Source organism: Chenopodium album, chromosome 11 (assembly GCF_948465745.1).
Source record: "Chenopodium album chromosome 11, dcCheAlbu1.1, whole genome shotgun sequence".
Lineage (NCBI taxonomy): Eukaryota > Viridiplantae > Streptophyta > Magnoliopsida > Caryophyllales > Amaranthaceae > Chenopodium > Chenopodium album.
The window spans coordinates 55,796,643-55,818,414 of record NC_137844.1 but is presented as its reverse complement, the minus strand read 5'-3'; the positions used below and the strand labels follow the sequence as shown (position 1 = coordinate 55,818,414).

At 30.2% G+C, this 21,772-nt stretch overlaps 1 protein-coding gene and 1 long non-coding RNA gene across 3 annotated transcripts; one reads left to right on the top strand and one right to left on the bottom strand.

The window, feature by feature from the left end:
• Positions 1 to 3,383: 3,383 nt before the first annotated feature.
• Positions 3,384 to 5,127, bottom strand: LOC145569315 (uncharacterized). 2 transcript variants are annotated; one of them, XR_014096092.1, is made up of 4 exons: positions 4,773 to 5,127; positions 4,505 to 4,623; positions 4,323 to 4,390; positions 3,384 to 3,832 (listed from the first exon to the last, which is right to left on the bottom strand). It is a non-coding gene; the product is annotated as an uncharacterized LOC145569315 (long non-coding RNA). The 2 variants fall into 2 exon arrangements; XR_014096093.1 differs by lacking the exon at positions 4,323 to 4,390.
• A 1,031-nt stretch (positions 5,128 to 6,158) lies between these two features.
• On the top strand, positions 6,159 to 8,604 carry LOC145567832 (uncharacterized). The gene has a single exon (XM_081627234.1). The coding sequence runs from the start codon at positions 6,463 to 6,465 to the stop codon at positions 8,413 to 8,415; it is 1,953 nt and encodes a 650-aa protein (XP_081483360.1). The 5' UTR covers positions 6,159 to 6,462; the 3' UTR covers positions 8,416 to 8,604.
• Positions 8,605 to 21,772: the final 13,168 nt, after the last annotated feature.

Genomic DNA, 21,772 nt, shown 5'->3' with positions numbered 1-21,772 from the left:
TAATTAATATTTAATAATTATAATAATAATTAATATTTAATAATAATATTAATAATAATAAAATTAATATTTAATAATTATAATATTAATAATAATAATAAATATTTAATACTTATAATATTAATAATAATAATAATAATAATAATTAATGTTTAATAATAATAATAATAATAAAGATAATAATAGTAATAATAATACTTATTATTAATAATATTAATTATAATAATAATAATATTTGATTTTTGATAATAAAAATTAATATTTAAAGATAGTACTAATTATTAATTTTTAATAATAATAATAATAAATATAATAATTAAATAATATTGAATAATAATAGTTAATATTTAATAATAATATTTAATGATTATAATAATAATGCGATAATATTAATGATAGTAGTAGTAGTACTAGTAGTAATAATGAAATATGCTCTGCTCGGCTGGGCTCTGCTCTGCTCTACTCTGCTTTAATCTGCTCTGCTCTGCTGAAATCTGCTCTGCTCTACTCTGTCAGAAGCTTAAAGAAACAGGGTCTTACTTTCTTAAAATTGGTTTAAAGTCAAGATAGTATTGATAAAAAATTGATAAATTTCCCAAGAATTTTTGAATTGACCCCACATACTTAGCCTAACCGTGCTTAATATTCAACTTTTCAAGAAAAAATAAGAAAAGGTTAACAAATAGTTATATTAAATTACGAGTATAATTTGTTAATTTTATAGCCTTTTCCTTCAAATGTGAAAACAAAATAAATTATAGATTACAGTACATAAAATGAAGGTATTCTATCTAATTAGTGTTAATGAGATATATTCTGATTTTTTTTTTTCCTAACTTCTTTTTCCATTATAAATCATTGTTCAATCCTACAAATACATTCAGATATATATATAATTTAATTTTAGTACTCTATTAATTATTTTAAAAATTAAACATTATATAAAGTACTCCCTCCATTTTTAAATACTTGTTTCATTTCTTCAAATTTCTCCATACGCGGAGTTCTTTGGAGAAATTGGAGAAAGTAATAATATATGGAGGTAGTGAGGTATGTGGAAGAATAAAAAATTGTAAAAAGCAAAAGTAGAAGCTAGAGATGATTGGAGGAGAGAGAATATAAAATTAATAAAATATGATCATGGTAGGTCCACTAGGTGAGAGAAATTAGTTAAATATTGTAAAAGCTTTCCAAATAAGGAAATATAGCAAGTATTTAACAACGACCGAAAACGAAAGGTGAACCAAGTATTTAAAAACGGAGGGAGTAATTGTTAGTGTTAGAGAACCAACAGAGATTAAGACGGAGGGAGTAATTGTTTTGACGAATTAAATAAGCTAGATAAACAAATTTTAACAAGAATATGTTCTCTTTCATCTTAAAAAAAATAATATTCAACAAAAATAATTGTAATTTAATAAAAATAAATAAAGTAATCGTAGGTAAAAATTAGTAAGTAAATATTAGCTTTGTAAAAATCTATAACTCTAAATAAAAATAATACAACATTGAATCAATAATATAATTTTTTTTTTCAACTAAATAAAAAAAATTAAATTTCAGTTAAAATAATTTCAATGTAATAAATAATTTAAATAGAGTGAAAAATGAAGATAACAGCCCTATGTTTGGATAAATTATTATTTAACTCTCTAAATTTTATCAAACAATATATATATATATATATATATATATATATATATATATATATATATATATATATATATATATATATAAAAGTCGGTCTCGCAGCCAGGTTACGAGACAGCGACACTTGGCATTTCAGTTTTTCGTCAAGTGTCGCGGCATGTAGGCAACAAATAGGTATTATTGTGACACATGTGATGGTAAGTAAGCAATTTTTGAATAGAAATTTTAAGATAAAAATGTTGTATAAAGTTTTATTATCACTACACTTCTAATATTTCATATATACAAAATTAATCATAACTTTTAATAAATATCCTATAACTCGGTTTTATTTTTATTATAAAATTAGTTTCAAAAAGTTTCTTGAAATAAGATCCATTTATAATATATTTAATTTAGTTAACAAAATAAAATAGAATCAATAAAAATATTTTTTAATCAGTAAATATAATTTTGGTTTGGTAAAAATGCTTAAGTTCAATAACAATAATTTAAAGTCAATAATAATAGTGATATCTATTTACAAACAAAACTATAAAAAGAGCATTATTCTATAAATAAGCAATAGGATGTCGTATGTCTAAATATCCTGCATTAAAGGAATTACATGATCATATTAATGGACATTCATGCCAAAAAAATTATCCTAATTGAAATATTATGAACAATCCGGGCACCGCCTGAGCACAAAACTAGTAACTAATATATAAAGTTAAACTTTTAGCCAGGTCACGAGACAGTGACACTTTGCGTTCCAATTTTTCGTCAAGTGTCGCACCACGTTGAAAAAATTAAGATAGACTTCATACGATAAAAAAAAAAAAAAAAAAAAAAAAAGTTTAGAATTCTATTTTCAATCAAATTTGGATAGAATTTAAGGATAAAATTGTTAGTTTAGAGTTTAATTTTCAATTAAATACTAATATTTCAGATTTACATATTGAATTATAATTTATTAAAAAAAAAATTATAATTCTCAAAATTATCACATAAATTTATTTTTTATATCATAATATTTTTTGGAGTGAAAGAAGTAGTTCAAAACGTATAACATCCATATATATATATATATATATATATATATATATATATATATATATATATATATATATATATATATACTAATCGGTTAAAATAATATACTTTACAATCTAATATAATTTTATTACTATGTATTAGAGGTGATCATTGGGCGAGCTAGGCCGAAGCTAAAAAGTTAGGCCCATTTCTCAAGTCGGGCCAAGCTTCGGGCCGTAATTTTTGTGCCCAAACCCGCCCAAAATGGTTGGGCCGTGCAGGCTTTTCGAGCCGAATTCTGCCCAAAACCCGCCCAAATTTAGGCCGGGCCAACGGGCCGGGCTAATCTTGATCACCTCTAATATGTAAACATATCAATCAGGATCGAGTTATGAGTCATCTCGGATCGGGTCACTTCAGGTTACGGACCAAGAAATGTTCAACCCTTACCCAAAGTTTTGGGTTCGGGCCAACTCAACGGGCTTTGAACATTTTTTTTTTATTTAATTTATTCTTTGCTATTTTTTTTTATGTATTTAATCGAACATTTTCACCAGTATTATTATTAGTCATTACATGCCTACTAGATAGCAAATCGTCACAAAAGCACATCAATTGCTAACTAATTTTGTATCAATGATATATTTTAAAATTTGACATATATATTAAAAATTTATCTTAAAATTTAATAGGACATTGCACGAAGCATGCACAAAACTAGTTTATATATAAGGCATACATCCCATGCCAACGAGGATTCTAAAAGTTAAAATTAATCCATGAAAATTCAATTGTCCATTAAATAATCTAATTCACGAATAGGACTAATTAATTATTGAAATAAAAAAATAAAATAAAAAATAAACCCTTCTAACCATGCAAAACTTTTGGATTGATGTCACCCAATCTCATGGTTAATTGACAACTTGAGCAATTTTTTTTTTTTTTTTTTTTTTTTTGACGAGAAACTTGAGCAAATTAAAATTAAACAAAGTTATAAGAATTTCAATGCTTGATGCCTCCCTTTGACCCGCATCACACAGCTATATATTTTACTTCATATTTGAGTGTCCTTAAGTTTTACTTATTGAAATTTCCACGGCAATCACTAGGTAATGGATGTGAAAGATACTTGACCTTTGCATCAGGATTAAGCAATTCCCACCTGCAAAAGATTATCAAATTCATATTAAGGGTACAGAGTACAGAGTGTTTCTTTTTAACTTGTTTGGACGAATTCCATATAAACCAGTTGTAATAAAATTAGTTAGACAAATTAAGATAATCCAATTTTAATAAGAACTCTAGTTCTCTACACCTCAATTATATTTAACAATAATAATTTTAAATCAGTAAAAATAAATGTTGTTCATAAAAAATAATTAAAGTTCAATAATAGATATACATAGAAATTATGGGGTATTAAAAATCGGTAATTAACTTCAAATACAAATCAAATACAACATTAAATCAATTAAAAAAAATAATGTAAGTTTAACCGATTAAAAATAATTAAAGCTTAGTAAAAATAATTTCAATTCAATAAATTTAATGAAGATAACAGGGCTTAAGTAATTTAGACAAATCATCACAATTAATCTCAAACAAAATGTCTTAATAAGCTCTAAGAGAATATGAATAGAGGACCAACATACGCATGGACTCGTTATCCCATCCTTGTATATCCATAGTAATTAAGAAGTTGATCTCGATCCTCGACAATCTAGTTTATTTATTTTCAAATAATTAAATCACAAATTCTAAAACCTTCACTATGTTAAAAAATGCAAATTAATTAATATGCTAAATAAACAATAATAAGGTGAACTAAAATTACTTATATCCAATGGACAAATGGTGGAGGAAAAGGACTAGGGTGGCTCGAACGAGTGCACTTCCCGGACAAGATCTTGAACCTCCCCCAAAGAGTTGGTATGTTCCATGCTTAGGGCAGGTCTACAAAAGTAATGAAGTTTCAATTTGTTATATACAAAGCATATATATATACAGTATGTAGTTTAATTACTAACTATTGAACCAATTATTTGCTAATGTATTTGTAGTTCCATTAAACTAATTGATTGTTTTAAACAAAAAATACTTACTCCCCGATTAAAGGACATTGGATCTTCATAACTTGTTGGATCTTTGTGGAGGTTCCTTAGCCATACAAGAACAGTCCAACCTTTTGGTATTAAGGAACCTGCAAAATATTTTCTTTCAATATTTTCTCACAATTGACAAGTATTTTCTCATTGCTGACTGCCCCCTGGCTCCTTCTCTTCTAAGGTATGCTGGTTTGCTAGCAAGGTTGATAATAAAGAGTTGGGCAGAATTTTAACTATTGTTTGGAGTCTTTGGTATCGCAATGTGTGGCTGGAGGGAGATGCTATAAATGTGCAGAAGGCAATCAACAATGCAGAAATTGGTGGAGCACCGATTTTCATATTGTATGATGATATTAAGAGGCTATCTAGTTTGTTTGATTTGTTCGTTAATTCTCATGTTAAAAGGGGCGGGAATGTAGTGGCTCATTTAATTGCTAGATGGGACATGAGGGGTAATGATAAACTTGTTTGTATGGACCCATTACCCCAAAATATTTTAACTTTAGTGGAACTTGATTTGCAATAATAATTTCCGTCTTCTTGTTTTCAAAAAAAAAGTTTCTGATTTCTAAATTAGCTACCTAGCATTGCTAGCCCAACTGGATGGCCTGGATCCACAATTAGTTTGTCACTTTGTTGTGATCTTTATACATGTAAACATCAAATATTATTCCGTTATAAAGTTTATTACTCATCATATTGTCATACTGCTTTAGACCTTTAGTACTCAATTTGTTAAGGTTTACCACAAGTCCTTAGCTAGCTAATTTCTCAGGACTACTACCAATATTTTCTAAATTCCTTTCCATATTCAATACTTTAAATGAAGTATTTCCCACATAATAACATTAGTACAAATTGAAAGATTTAGAAATTTGGGGATTAGAAAATTGCAAGTTTGGTAATTAGTGGTTTCATTCAACTTAAGAAAGGTGAATATAACATGATTGTTCGAGTGTTTTTCACACAATCACGGTGAAAAGATAGGGCTTAAAAAAGTTATAGGTGACATTCTTTTTATTTGTCCTTCCAAATTTTGAAGTTACATAACTAAGGTGAAGAATTTTAGTAAGTCATTCAAATCTATACTTATACCAAGCACTCTAATAGTTCCTTGAACTTGAGCACGTAAAACATACACTTATAAGATTCAATATAATCCCTCTACGCTTTTACATGATCCAATATAACACTATATACTTCTATAGAGCCGCATGGCTGATTGACTGTGTTACATGCGTTGTCAATTCCTATGCTAGATGCCTCTAAGAACTTCGTCTACATTGTTGATGAGCAAGGCAATAACATGATAACATTCCATAACAGAGAAAATAAGAAGAGTACCAAAGAATTGGAATTTTGTTTTGTTACAAGTAGAACAATTTTATTGAAAAAGAAAAGAACAGAAAAAACACAGCACAAAATTCCCATGGCATCAATACCCACTAACCAAACGACTGTTACAAACCATAAACAAAGAAAAAAAAGCACAAAGCAAACATCTTAAAAACCAATCACACGTCTTCCCAATTAACTTTATACCCTCCAATCCACCATTTTCCTCTTTCTCTCTCCTCCATTTTGCTTAATTCTCAAGGCTTCTCTTCATCATCTTCTTCTTTCTGCAACTTTTTCAATCAAATACAAATCCCCTGTTTCTGGGTTTGTGTTTATTTTGTGTTCATCAATGGCGGACGGAGGGTTATACACGAAACCCAAAAGGGTACCAACAACCCAAACACAAAACAAAAAGAAACCAAGTAAGTTTTACTCTAATTTCTTATTCAAAGCCACAATTATCTCAATTTTCTTAGTTATAATCACCCTTTTTCCTTCAGAAGCTCCTGAAATTGTTAGCCCATCAATTTTTTCACGATGGTGGGAGCTTCTTCATTTAATTTTTGTGGGAATTGCTGTTTCTTATGGTTTGTTTAGCCGTAAAAAGGTTGATGATGATTCTGAGGGTGATAAATTTGATACTGCTCAATCTTATGTTTCTAAATTGCTTCAAGTTCCTTCTGTTTTTGATGATGATGCTGATTCCCCAACTGGGTCTCATGATAATCATATTCATAATCATAGTTTAAATAATAATAGTAAAGTTCAAACATGGAGTTCTCAGTATTATAGAAATGAACCTAAGCTTGTTGTTGCTAACAATAGTGCTATTGTGGATGATAATAAATCTGGGTTTGGTGAAAAACCATTGTTATTGCCTGTTAGGAGTTTGAAATCAATGGTTTCTGATGGAAACGATGTTGATTCTGGGGTTTCTAGGGTTTATGCTAGGTCAAATTCTAAGGAATCATCAAATGATTCGAGAAGAATTAGTAGAAATGATGTTAAATTGGCTAGTGAGGAGGATTCTGGGGTTTCTAGGGGTTATGCTAGATCAAATTCTGGTGTAGGTGCAAAGGGTGGGAATGATTCTAGGAGAATGAGCAGGAATGATAGTGTGAAATCTCGAGGCTCGGTTCGTAGTGAATTTGGGTCTGTTAATGGGGATGGTGAGGTTTCTAGATCATTGAGTAGGACTAATTCGAGTTCGAGTTCGAGTTCAAGGGGTTTTTCAAGGATTTCAAGGAAACCCTCAGGTGGGGATTATGGGGGATTGGATGATGAAGTTGTTGAGGAGCGTAAGGAGAAGGTTGAAGAGAATGTTGTGCTTCCATCTCCAATTCCGTGGAGGTCGAGATCAGGGAGGATGGAAGTTAATAAAGAATCCATTGATTCTTCCTTGCATTCACTCCCTGCATCACTTGAAGAGAGTGGGGCTGCTCAACTCTTGAGATCAGAGTCCTCTCTGTCATCTCGATCTAGCTCATCGTCTTCTTCGCCTAAGAAGCTCTCTCCATCCCCAACACTGTCCTCACCAAAGAAGCTGTCTCCTTCACCATCCTTATCATCGGAGTCCCTAGCTAAAAGTGTTGAGGATTATGGGAGAAAGAAGCCTGTTTATAGTTCCCATCTCCCACCACCTCCACCTCCTCCACCACCTCTACCTAGTCATAAATCACAATTTGTGAAGGTGAGTTCCAGTAAGCTCAATGATGAAAAATCCGGTTGTCGCAAGGAGTTTAAACGAAGTATATGGAGTGAACCAAAGGACATAGGCGGGGCCAATAGGGAGGAACCATTGAACAGAAGTTATACTGGTTTGGAAACAAAACCTAGAAGTGGCAGTGATAGTTCATCTGTGGGGAAGTCTGTTAGAACTGTTAGAGCTGGTGATATGATATCTGCAAGGATATCCCGAGATATTGATGAAGAAAACAGAAGATCAGTGGACAATGATTCAGAGTCATCAGACAGGTATGAAAAGCCACAGAGAAAAACTGCAGGTTACAATCCAATTTCAAGGGGATCTTTCACAGAATACCCAAAGGAAACTAGGGATTTTCTTGATCAAGTTCTGGTGAGAAGTGATGATGATTCTGAAAGCGAGGATGATAACTATGTTGAAGAACGAGTGGAACCTGCAAAGGTTGAGGAATCACCTTCTGATAATGTTGATGAGGGGCCTGATGTTGATAAGAAAGCTGATGAGTTCATTGCCAAATTCAGGGAGCAGATCAGACTTCAGCGAATTGAGTCCATTAAGAGAACAGCTGGGCAACTTAAAAGAAGCTCTGTGAGGTAATGAAGGTTATTTCAGCTGTCTTATTCGCATCACTTGTCTTCCTTAGGGCTTAGGGGCCATATGTTTGTAATTTTAGTTATCATCGGAATTTTACTTGGATACACGATGTATAGAAATTTGCAAAGATTACTCTGTAATCAGCTATGACATACAAATAGTATCTGCTCAATGCTACCATATTGTAGCTTATGACTATGAACCTTGTATTGTGCTGAAGATGACCATTTGTCGTTAGAGATTTGAGTTGTAAGTTGTAACTCCTGTAAATTGGCAGTGAAGCTCAGCCAACTAGTAAAATTTCATAGGTAAAAATACTTTGAAATCAATGATGAAACCTTTTTCCTGATAGAATTTATGGGTTGCTGAGCTTTGGTAGTGTAACACATAGCCAATGGATATTAATCTACAGACTTTCTAGTGTCGAATATTAAATGTAATGCACTCAAAAGGAAATTCTGAATGTTAGTCTTGGATTGATCTTGTCAACTCAGAAGCTGCTACTTTGATTGAAACTTGAATCAATATACCCTACATTCAGATATTTTTCAAATATTTTTGGATGATTAGTCTACCTCTCCAGACATCTTAGAGGTTTCGAACGTGCTGAAAATTTTATGAGTAGCAATTTGGTGAACTTTAAGTCATTTTGCAATTTTGCTGCACTGTTGATCAAGAGAGTGCTTCAATGCACTATCTGTATTTTTACTTATGTAGGATTTCCTCTAGAGTTTTTACACTAAAATTGTCCTAATTCATAAGTTACATTCTTCTTGGAGATCGTCCGTTAGCTTTGTCTGCTTATGCAAATAATTTGATGGTAAGTCATACAAATTAAACATATTTCTTATAAAGATGCTTATGATCTGGATTTAATGGTCACATACTGATTTAAATTACACCATTATCGTGACAATTTATTTTAGACGGTATATTTGGTATTATTAAATGAATTGAGATAGACTTGAAACATTATCCTGTTTCTGTATCGGTTAGGTTAGAGAAAAGTAGAACTTTCTACATTAGAAAGTGTGGGATAGATACCTTATTTGAATAACAGGTAAGGCAATTGACTATCCATTCAATTAAAGCATTATAAGCCAAATAATAAAATTTAAAAGGGGAGACATCAAAACCTAACAAGATGGAATATCATGTGATAAACAAAGTGAAAGGAATTTGGGTTAGGGCGGAAAGAAAATAGCAATAGCATATTCTTTGCCGAGTGAAATAGAATAAGCTTTTTTGTTATTCTTTGCTTAAGGTAAAAGCCTGTCAATATGAGTCACTGCCTCATTGAAAAAGTTTCAAATGGATCTGGTATCATGGAATAAAGATTAAAAGCTAGGATTTTTGTTGGACTTGTGGTATGTAACTTGTACGATGTAACCAAATTGGCCATTAAATTTATTCAGATCAAGTTTGGTGTTCTAATTCGTATTAGTAATATGGATTATGATTTTGTTACACCCCCACCCTAGAAAGGTTGATGGTAAACCCACCGTCAATTACTTTGTTTACTAACAAGTAACAACAATACGATTTTGTATGTGTGCGGTGTTGACTCATTCGAACCAACCTGACTATGAAACCTCAAAATGGTTGAAAATCAATCCTAATCCTAGTAATATTAATTTTATTGCCAAAATCAAGTACTATTTAAACAAAGTAACTAATTTATAGACATGTATGAGGGAGTTTCGAGTAGTTTACATAGATTAATGGCAAGTCCCTGGGGAGAAGCAACATAGATCGTTGGAAAACAACCCAAGAACAAATCCAAAGTTAAGTAATGGACCATTCCAAGACAGTAATAGTAATCGTAGATAGTAAGCAATTAACCAAAACACCTTAGCAACTAAAATTCCACTGTGTTTAGGATACACACTTCAATACACATATAATAAAAGATGTAATTTCATACAGATTTTCATCTCTTAGTTATGGTACCATATTATGTATTCCGTACAACTCTGTGATAAGGTTCCATGACTTCCATCCTCGACGGCTTCTTCTGACATAGTAAAGCAGGATATGGGCAAGTTACAGAATGTTTCATATCCTGAAACTCTTAAAGTAATCTCTCACAATCCCTACAATGTTCTGCCAATATACGTCGTATGCAAAATATATACGAATACGAAATATAACGCTCAGTCATTTATTGGGCTAAACCACAAATAATAAATGGGCTAATTTCTGATAAAAGGCCCAAACTCTTCTCCACAAGTCCAAACCATTCAGGCTTATATTAAAGGTCTACCCATATATTTGTCGTGGTACCTCCAATCTTTCATGTGGGGCATAAAGGATATATATACTTTTTTATATTTTTAATGTCCACTTTCAGCCGAATAGCATGGCCCTTGTTATTGCGAGGGTCAAAAAGTCCAAACACTTTGTATTGTGTTTTTTAGTAGCATGCTAGCATCTCAATTCTCAATCATGCATATTATTCAAATCTTTCAACTTTTATTGAAAAATATATACTACCTCCATTTTTTTTAGTTGACACGTTTTGAATTTAGCACTATTCTCACACTCTCCTTTGACCGTGTTTTGTGCTTTATACATAATGGAAAAAAATAGTCATGTGGGATTTTGTTAGATTCATCACGATATATATTTTTAGAATATCAAATTTTCATAATTTTTATTTATCGGTAATTAAAGATATAAATAGTTGAAGTTGTATATTGACAAACGTGACTAAAGAAATATGTCAACTAAAAAGAAACGGAGGAAGTATATATATCCTACATGAACTAATGGTGTTAAAAATTAACTTTTTACATCTGAATAAAGTCTCCAAGGTTGGTTAGAGGGAAAAAAATTGTCATACTTTGTTAATATTAAGTAATCCCTTCGTGTTTTAGTAAGTGTTACAATTTGACTTTTTCACTATTCATATAATAGTTTTGATTTGATTAATTTACTAATATATAAAAAAAAAATGTTATTGTATAATACACTGTTGGATTTGTTATATTGTATACTTTAATAACATTAATTTTCCTATAATTTTACTGACATATAATTAGATAAATTAATGGTCAAAGTTGTATATCAACATGCGTATTTGGTTAAAGTGTAACACTTATTAAAACACAGAGGGAGTATTATATCAATGTTCATGTATGAAATTATTGTAAACCAACATTATAGATATAGTTTTTAAGACGGTACTACAACTTAATTGCTAACTACTTCTTCAATTTATACTTCATGTTTTTGTAGCATGGCTCTTGTGTAGGGAATCTAGCTTGGTTTATTATTATTACTCCATTCATCCCATTTCAATTGTCATGAAAAATATAATACAGAGTAAGAGAACATAGTTTATTACGATGTTTTCCATTGTTTAGATAATGTTTTACCAATAAAAATTACAAGTAGCACAATATTTTTATTGTTTATTATTGGAAACTCGATAACTAATTTGGGACATCCCGAATAAAAAATAAAATAAAATAAAAAAAATAAATAAAAAAACTAAAACATACATCATGGGGTTTGGTGAAATTATTTTTAACATATGAGGTGTTAGGTGGAGATAGGTGAAGTAATTAATTAACCATTTAGCTACTCTTTTTTTTTCTTTTTCTTTTTTTTTTTTTTTGAAAGACATTTAGCTACTCGTTTTATATTGCTGTTTTTGTATATTGATTTATCGCATATAATAACTTATAAATATGTGCATTATTTTAAGTTTTTTTGTTAAACAGTTAGGAACTTAGGATAAAAGTGAGATGATATCAAGTGAAAGCTTACCACATAAACAACAGAATCCTAATTAACAATTTTGTTAAATATTAACTAATCTCTAAAATAACAAGGGTGCCAAAACCTATCATCTAACCAAAAAATGTATCAAATAACATGCCAAAAGCTCAAAAACAAGAGTCAAAATGAACTGGTCCTAGATTCACTATGGTCCAAGTCGCAAATATTCTTTAACATGGCTTATTAATATTTAATTTTATACTAATTAATAACCTTAACCACATGATCAAACTTAAATAATATGAGTATATATGATTGGGGAATTGATTATAGAACGATGATTAGTGTGGGTCCTCCATGCCTCGCAACTATGACAAATCCCATCATGATCAACTGCTTTGAGTCTTTTAACTGAATATAAAATTATTGGACTATACTATAGTTATAATAATAATGTTAATAATAAATTAATATAATAGGGGATCCAAAATTTTGATTGTTAAATCCAAAATCATGATTAGGCTAACACCAATCTCAGAATTGTAATTAAACTTATTGTGATGATTACACATATCATGTGCAATTCTATATTCTGTCATTCCCAATTATGGGAAATCCCACCAACCAAACATGCTTCCCTATCACTTGTGTCTTTCTATAATTATTATATTTCACTTTGTTTACCAAATTGCCCTTCCTATTATACCCCTCTTTCAGTTAATCCTAAGGGTATTATTGACTAATCCCATTAATATATCATCTTTTAAAATAGGTTAACTCCTATCATCCGTACCATCACACGTGCAAACCCTATGTCCACTTGCCATCTGAACTGAAGACAATTTGTTGTCTTAAATGTTTTGTTTAAGGTTTTGATTAATGTGTTAATACTTCATTTATGGTTTGTTGTGGCACCTTGTTTAACTAAAACGGTTTTTAAAAGGTTGTAAACTTACCGTTATATTTGGTTAAAGTTTTAGAGAGCAGTATTACAACACGGTATAAAAATTAACCTCGACTACATTATTAATCAATTGAATTGTGATCCATATATGAATGGAAGAAAAGTAGATCAAATGCCTCAATAACATACCTTTTATTATTATTATATATATCATGTGAGCTACTAATCAAGTTGATTAGTCCATTATTCTCTAAAGTGTAGAAGATTGGATCAAGATAATATGTTTAAATATGTATATATGTAGTATATATTTTGATGTTTTGTGGAATTGTCATCTTATTATATATTCATAATCAGTTGAACCAAGTGAGATATTAGTCGGCATCCCTAAACACATCTTTATTATTTTAATATGATATTTTGTTTAACAATCACCTGGACTTAATCTCCTTAGCCTCTTAAGTAAGTGCCAATCTTAAGAAAATTAAAATTTTAATAAATTAAATATGACCAGAATGACTGAGCAAAATCCTAACGTATCATCTTATAATATGTGATATGTAATGGATCATATAATTTCGATCAAATAAAACAAATTTTCAATTGATTATTGTCTGATTATGTATTACAAATACGAAATATGATCCAGATGCTTCAAATATCAATTTCTAATGCTTGTTAATCGGCATCTATTCACAAGGTTACAATTTGCAAGAGATAAACCACCCATGCTTAATGATCTTTATGTATTTGTTGAATTAAAAGTTCGAAAAAATATAATTTATTTATAAATACATATACTAGTATTTATACATTTTAACACAAGCTTAAACCTAGCTAACATAGAAGAATTATTTGTATTTCCAATTCATCATCACATTCTCATTCAAATTCTTTGTAATCACCTTGTTTCTCTCAAAAATTGAATACTCTATCTAACTACTATATATAAATTATTATTTTATGAATATATACATACACTAAACATAATTATGTATATATAGATTTTTTATATACTTACTCTGTATAAAGTAGTGTACGTAAAATAATGGATACACCCGAATTCCGACCATATCTGAAAGTAAAATTACTGACAACACGTATATTATTAAATGCATAGTCATTTTACACTCTTTTAGCTGCGTACTTACAACTGGGAGTATAACCGATGATTAACAATAATTATGGCTTATGCTATGATTAGTTAAATGATAGTTGTACACGAAGTAATAATCTCCAATAATTCATAATTCCAACAAGATCTATTGATTAACGATCATCTTAACCGTTTCCTGGAAATCACATGGTGACCAACTAAGCCGGTCACATGGGGGGTCCAGATATGTTCGCATCCACTTCTTATTTTATCTCACCTACATTGCACGTGTGGGTTCATCTAGGGATCAACGGCTTCGATTAAAATAACAACAATCCAACGGCCAAGATGCATCCGTACGTGCTTCCACGTAACCGGTGTTTCCCGGGATTCTACTAAGTAAAAAAATTATGGGACTAATAATTGGGTTAATTATTCTTGGAAGCCCATAAAAAGAGCGTTGACCAGATCTCAAAAGAGGAAAACATTGACTGGAGTTGCACGTGCGGGGGAGCTGGGAATACACGTGTGCTTTGCTGGGTATGTGCTGGAAAATGGAGAAACGTTGGATACACATGATCTGTAATAATGGAAGTGTTTGATATGTTTTTTTGATGCAACTTGATTGTTTGGTTTGTTTGGAAGAGAGATTTATGTGAAAAACGAGGTAAACAATGTGGTGGCACGATGTGTTTTTTCATCCTTAATCTACGTTTAATTGTACTTATTTGTCTTTTCAACTTATTATATTGATTATAAAGGCAACTTTTACTATGTTTAAAGGCTACTTCTTTCCACAAATCTTACCAAAGATTAATTTAATTTATACAACTACATAATGGGAATCCTATTCCATTATAAGGAGTATTATCTCTAAGTAATATGAATATTAAGGACTGTATCTAGGCCCTATTCTTTTAGACTTATATGAATCGAATTTCATTTCGTTTCAATTCATTATTCTATTAAGGGCTTGTTTTCTTCAGATTATTTTCATTTTAGTTCAGTTCAGCTCTTATAAATTTAGTTCAGTTCTTAATTTCCTTTTCTCATAAAATATTTATTTCAGTTCAATTCAGATCCAATAAGTTCAGTTCAGTTCAGCTCAGCTCACTTCAGTCAATCAGAATAGATCCTAATTCAACTCAATTTTAAACAAAGATTTAGTATGTCATCCGTCCTAAATCCTAAATATATCATCATTCTCATAATAAGGTTTTTTTTTTTTTTTTTTTTTTTATGTGTGTGTTGGATACAAATTACTACACTATTATAAATCACCCAAGCAATCTTAATAAATTTTGTCATTAAAAAATAGTTACAGAGTACCCGTAAGTTGTATGTGTCAAAAATTTAGAGCAAAGAGAGTAATATAAACTACTTACTTCGTATATTACTTCGTGGCATATCATAATTGTTAGAGGATCAATTTAACCGAAAACTTAACTTTATGGTATTCTTCATCCTCCGTCCTTTTGCTTTAATTCTTTGTGATTTGTAATGATATGAGTCTCGATATTGGTTTTCGCAAATGAGACTTGTAAAATTAGCAATGAAGATTATCTCTAAAGCATGAAGTAATATTATTTTGGGTATCATATTGCTAATAATCAGTCCACTTTACAAAAGGAATCTTTAAATTTTGCTTATTGAAATACTTTATATTTGTTGTTTATTATTATTGTTTCTGAGTCTCACAAAAAATATATTGTAGTATATTTCTATCATGTATATAAGTACAGCAATAAGGAGTGAAGGGGTTATTTTATCAATTATTTTCAATATATATAAACCATAGCTTTTAAAGGTTGGAAGTTAAATTTTGATTGATCCATGATATGATGTGGCGTATCCTTGTGATTATGATCTCCATTATCCCTCTTTCCAAGTAAGGACATAAACACAAATTATTTAGTTTTGTTAGGTAATCATTACTCCTTGCAATAATTGTTAACTAACAAATGTAATTTAATAAGTTGATTAATTTACAAAGTGAGGGATAGTTCAAGTGGTTAGAGCTTCTCTCTCGATTTCAGAACATCTTGAGATCGATTTTCACCCTCGCCTTTTATGGCTCTCTAAACACCAAAAAAACAATTAATTCATTTGCACAAAAATTAATTAAACTTAACAAATTACTTGATTGAATTGAAAGCAAGACTCGTGTGTTGATGCAATTTGACGCTCCATGGCCAAGGAAAATTTTATTTTATGTACCTACTTGGTGGTATGAGCTTAGCTTTGACTAGTTTTGTGCTTATAACGTATGTTACGTATCAATAGTAAAATTCATTTAGTTGCAATCAATTTAATTTATGTGTATTTCAGTGGAATTGAATAGTACATGCATGATTGTTAACAATTATTGTAAATTAAATGGACATAATAACTAGCTCGTGAATGATAAGGTAAAAAGGTGTCAAGTTCGTGTTGAAATAAATTTTATTTAATACATACTCTTAACTAATTAAACAAACCCTTCCTAAGTAAAGTAGTACGGAGTATCAACATTATATCTTGGGAAACATTTACGACTTAAGTCTACAAGCAAGAATTAAGTTAAATTTGTATATATAGCTTCCAGTCCCTATAATACCTCCGCGCTAATAAGAAAATGTAAGCATAGGAAAAAAAAAAAAAAAAAACTTAATTTAGTCTTATTTTAATATGAACCAATCATATACTTAAAGGTTCATGATCTACAAAACACGTTCATAATACAATTCGTGCAACATAAAAAATCCCAAATGATATGATACATCTAATTAGGTCATGATTAATATGTATAAAAGCTCAAAATTTTATGTAATCACATGCATGAACACATACGCATACACATATTCACTCTTTACAAGTTGCAATCTATATCAACAGCTAGCATTCTTGTGATCATCGCCTGTGAAAAAATTCGTGCAATTGTTCGGTTCTTTCTTCTTTCAATCTTAACGCAAATTTTTGCGAGTGAATGCGTTGTTTACAACAATAATGTCATGAATAACATTATGTGTGGTGTACGTGCGTGGTAGATTTTCTAACTACAAATTGGCTTGTCTAATCCTCAGTTTGCAAATGTTACCACCTTCTTCACATTTTTCATGTCAAAAAATAGATATTGTTCAAAATTTCTTGTCTGCTTAATTCAAGTTGTAGTTTTACTCATACTTGTTAGGTAATTTTGTTGCGTAGTACTCTGATTTGTATAATACATAAGTTTGTTTGTTTTAAAAATTCTATCGTACTATAGTTTATCTCTTAAAACTACTTCACACTATGATATATAGTAATTTTTCAACTTAATCATATCTTGGACAAAACATACAGTAATAATAGCTTATTGCAGAATGTCAATGTACAACTACCTAACAAATCAAGTAGTACAACGTGATACATAAAACGTAAAAACATTCACCATAGTTTTGCATGCCTTAAGCTATTGTAAATTGATCACAAAACTTTAACTTAAAGCAATATGAATACTCTGATTACTACTATAAAATTCAGTGAGCAGAAAATTCTACATCCTTAATCCCTCCGTCTCATAATAAAGTGTTTATGTCATTATTCATGTGCATAAATCAATAAAAGAATAAGACATAATCTAATAAAAACTTCAATTCAATGGAAAAATTCCACTAGAAAATATCAAATTTATTTGGTGGAATCGTGGAAGATTATATCCCTTGGATTTGGAATAATTAGGTGCACAATAATTATTCTAAAATTCAATCACCCTTAATGCATGATAACCGAGATGGGTTGTTAAGTAGCAGAATGTGTTGTCAAAATCTTGGCAATAATAGTGAAAGAACGAATTACTCGTATCATGCTTTGGGAAATTTGTGGGAAAGCAACTTCTGAAGCTGGGTTTTATTGCTACGTAGTATTAACATCGAATTAGGATGAGCCACACATCAAACATTTTATATTTTATAGTTGCAAACTAATTTAAAGGAGAAACAATTAATTGTGCAGTTGGATTCATTACAACGATAGTTTATTAATTATGTAATACTTTATACAGGTTAGTAATTCCTCTTTTTATTTTTTTTTCTTCGTTATTCAATTATGATTTGTTTGTCAACATCTAAAATTAACAATTTGGAAATTCTATTAGGTATGACCGTATGAATAGAAAAAAATAATCGAATAAGTGAAGTGACCAAATATAGTAAAATAAACAACTAAAAAGTGCGGATGGAGTATAATTCATAAATAATCGTTTGTACTTCGTCGTATATGATAAGGTTATGTATGTAATCCTCAATTTAATTATTGTTTAGTTAACCTAAATTTATGTTTTCCTAATTCATCTCGATGATAAATGTTACTCGTACTAATTGTATTTACCTTATTGTTGATTTATTTTGCTAATAGATTTCTTACTTTTACTGAACGGATTATTATATTGTCAACGCATATGTAGATGAGATTTTAGAAGGGGCATAAAAAGCAAAAAAAAAACTAGTACACGTTATTTGAAGTTATTTAATGAATTTTAACCCTTTTCAACCATGTTCTTTTGAGCTTCTGGGTGCAACAAGTTTCAACATAGCAGAACAGAGTTGGTGTCAACAGTGCAGAGTAGATGTCAGCAAAGTAGAGTAGTAGTTATTATCAATATTAATGTTAATAGTTATTAATTTTATTAAATTTATTAACTATTATTATTATTATTATTATTATTATTATTATTTTAAACAAAGCAGAGTAGATTTCAGCGGATTAACTCTAAAGAACAGGGTCTTCCTTTATTATGTCTCAAACTCTCGACCCTTGAGTAATCTCTTGGAATAATTTAGAAAGATAAACATGATCGAGGAATAATTGAAATTGACAATCGATTAGTACAAATGAATATAATGAGAAGTAGTGGAATATATGAATGACTAAACAAACTTTAAATGGCTTCAAAAAAAATAAATAAATAAATAAATACTTTAAATTGTAGTGTTAAGAGACATAAGAATGAGAAAGCACGATGCATGGGGAAGACTTTCAAAAATAAAAATGAGAAATTAAATTGAGATAGAGAATCCGATGATGATGCTAGCTACGAGTAGTATAGATAGAGATAAATAAATCATGTAAACATAAATAAACCTAGGCAGAGGCAGACTATAAAATACAAATATATATTACTCGTATGATTTATGAATATGTAGCTCAGATATTCCGCAGTTATGCCTGCCAATATTATTAGGTTGGTAGGATGCAAAAAATCTATCAAACAGCCCTACTCTTTCACATCTTTCGACTTTTATTTATGAGAGAGATAAAGAAAGAGTATTCTTTTGATCAAGACATGACAAACCCCTTCTTCCATTTTTTGACTTGTCCAATCACTCTCTTATTTTATGTTATTAATGAAAAGAAATTCAACTGTACTCTTGCCTGTGAAAAAAAAAAAAAAAAAAATTATAATCTCCCAATTTTTCAATTAGTTTTATGTGTTTAGGTAGAATTAGCTCAGTTCAAGTCCATCACTTGATTATCCAAGATTAGTTCAATACAACAGAAAAGAATAGGACCCAACACTTGAATAGCAAAAATAGCTATACAAATTATATAATGAATTGTGCATATATATTTAAAAAAGTTTAACGAGATCAAACATGATTATATTTCAATTCCCATGCTTTGTTTTAGTTAACACATTTCATTTAGACATGTTTATCAACACGACAACACATAATCATATTGACAAAACGCTTATCATCCACTTTTACCCATGGTTGACCATACTAAAAGTTACTTCGTTAATGTTACAGGATTTACTTGGTAAATGTTACGAAGTATATAGAGGTTATAATACTTTATTATTTTACAAGCGGTCATATAATATAATCAATCGCACACAAAAAGTACTAAATAGGTAAATAGTGACAAAAGTCAAATTTAAATTAAATATAATATAAAATATTGGTATATATTTAGAAAGAGGGAGCCCACAAATTCTATCTTAAATAGAAATAGGTCATAGGGTGGAGGTTGGGTGTGTGTCCATAATAATTACTCTATCATCCCATTATGATTGATTGAACAAGACATTACAGTATTACACCCTATTTAAAAAATAAAAGGGTAATATAGTAATTTCAAAAATACAAATTGAATAATCACAAGTTGACAAAAGGGGTAGGGTTACGAAAGTTGAACATCGAAAAGAAGGAAGGGGGATGTTGATGTTGTGGGAGGGGCCTCGTTCACGTGCAAATCACATGGGAAGTGAGCCTCGTACGGCCCCAGGAGGAGAGAGAAAGTGTGGGGCCCACAAAAGATGATGATTGGTAGGGATTAAATTTGTCGTGAAATAGGGATGTACGAGTAATTCTAATTATTGGAAATAAAAGAAAATAAATAAATAAATCAAATTGTGGTAGGGGACACGTGGGACAGCTAGCACGCACTCGTGGGGACACTCAATCATCACCCAACATCTTGTCGGCCCCCTGCTCCTTGCTTCACTACTCTCAGTAGTATGAGTAGTTGAGTACTACTACTCGTATTATAATATTAATTAATAATTGGTTTATCATCGTTATTTCTCCCATGCTTCACTTGCCAATTATCATTGCCTTACTTTGAATCATTGTCCAACTCTTAATGCTTTCGGACCCACTTTTTTTATCACTATATTTCTGACTTGTCACCTAAATTTGACATTTTTTTTCCTACTTTCTTCAATCTCGTCATGAAAAAAAATAAATCAAAAGTGAAAGGTATACAAAATTTCTTATATTTATTGATGTATATATTCAAACAAAACAATAGTCATGAAAAATTGAGTCAATGGAGTATTATAGTGATCGGCTAGGGTTATTGATCCAATTTAGGAAGGATGGTTTAATAATATGAGTAACCATATGATTTTAATAATTTCTGCAATTTTAGTAAGAAGAAATTATAAAGAAGCGAGGTAAATAGGATATTACTCTATATTAAGGGTCTGTTCAGTTCAACTTAATTTCACTTCAACTTAGCTCTAATCAATTTAGTTCAGTTCAGTTCCTAATTTTCTTCTTTCATAAATAATTCACTTTAGCTCATTCAGTTCAGTTCAATTTAGTTCACCTCTAATCAGTTCAGTTCAACCCCAATCAGTTCAGTTCAGTTGTTTTCAGTAAATCGAAACGAGACCTAATTACATACTTGAAAACATATTTAGATAATCAAACGGGACAATTGAGAAAGTTCAAGAAAAACATTACCTCCGTCTAAAATTTTGATGGGAGCAACATACTATTGTTAGCCCAACAATTGCAAGCAACTTTGTTGATTTGATCATTATGGAGATGGCAATTTCAGAAGATTTATTGTAAAAGTGCGTGCTTTGTGATAGAGTTATGAGAAATAGAATATTAGAAAGCTTAATTATATTAATGTGATTCCATGAGTATATATAGTATATGAGTAAGCAATATAATATGATTACATACATTAGAGTATTTGTCTAGGTACAATAGCTAAGAATAAAGGCATATCTTTGACTATCAACCTAATGAGTAAATCAAGGGATTGCTAACTATAAACAATATCAATAAATATGATTTGATCAAATTAAATCCTTTACACGCCCCCACAAGATGGACGGCCAAAGGGAAAGTACAATCTTGTAAAAGGAATGTTCTTCTTGATTG

What these genes read in the sequence shown, in the direction of transcription:
- LOC145567832 (XM_081627234.1), top strand. Translation starts at nt 6,463, where the DNA reads ATGGCGGACGGAGGGTTATACACGAAACCCAAAAGGGTACCAACAACC.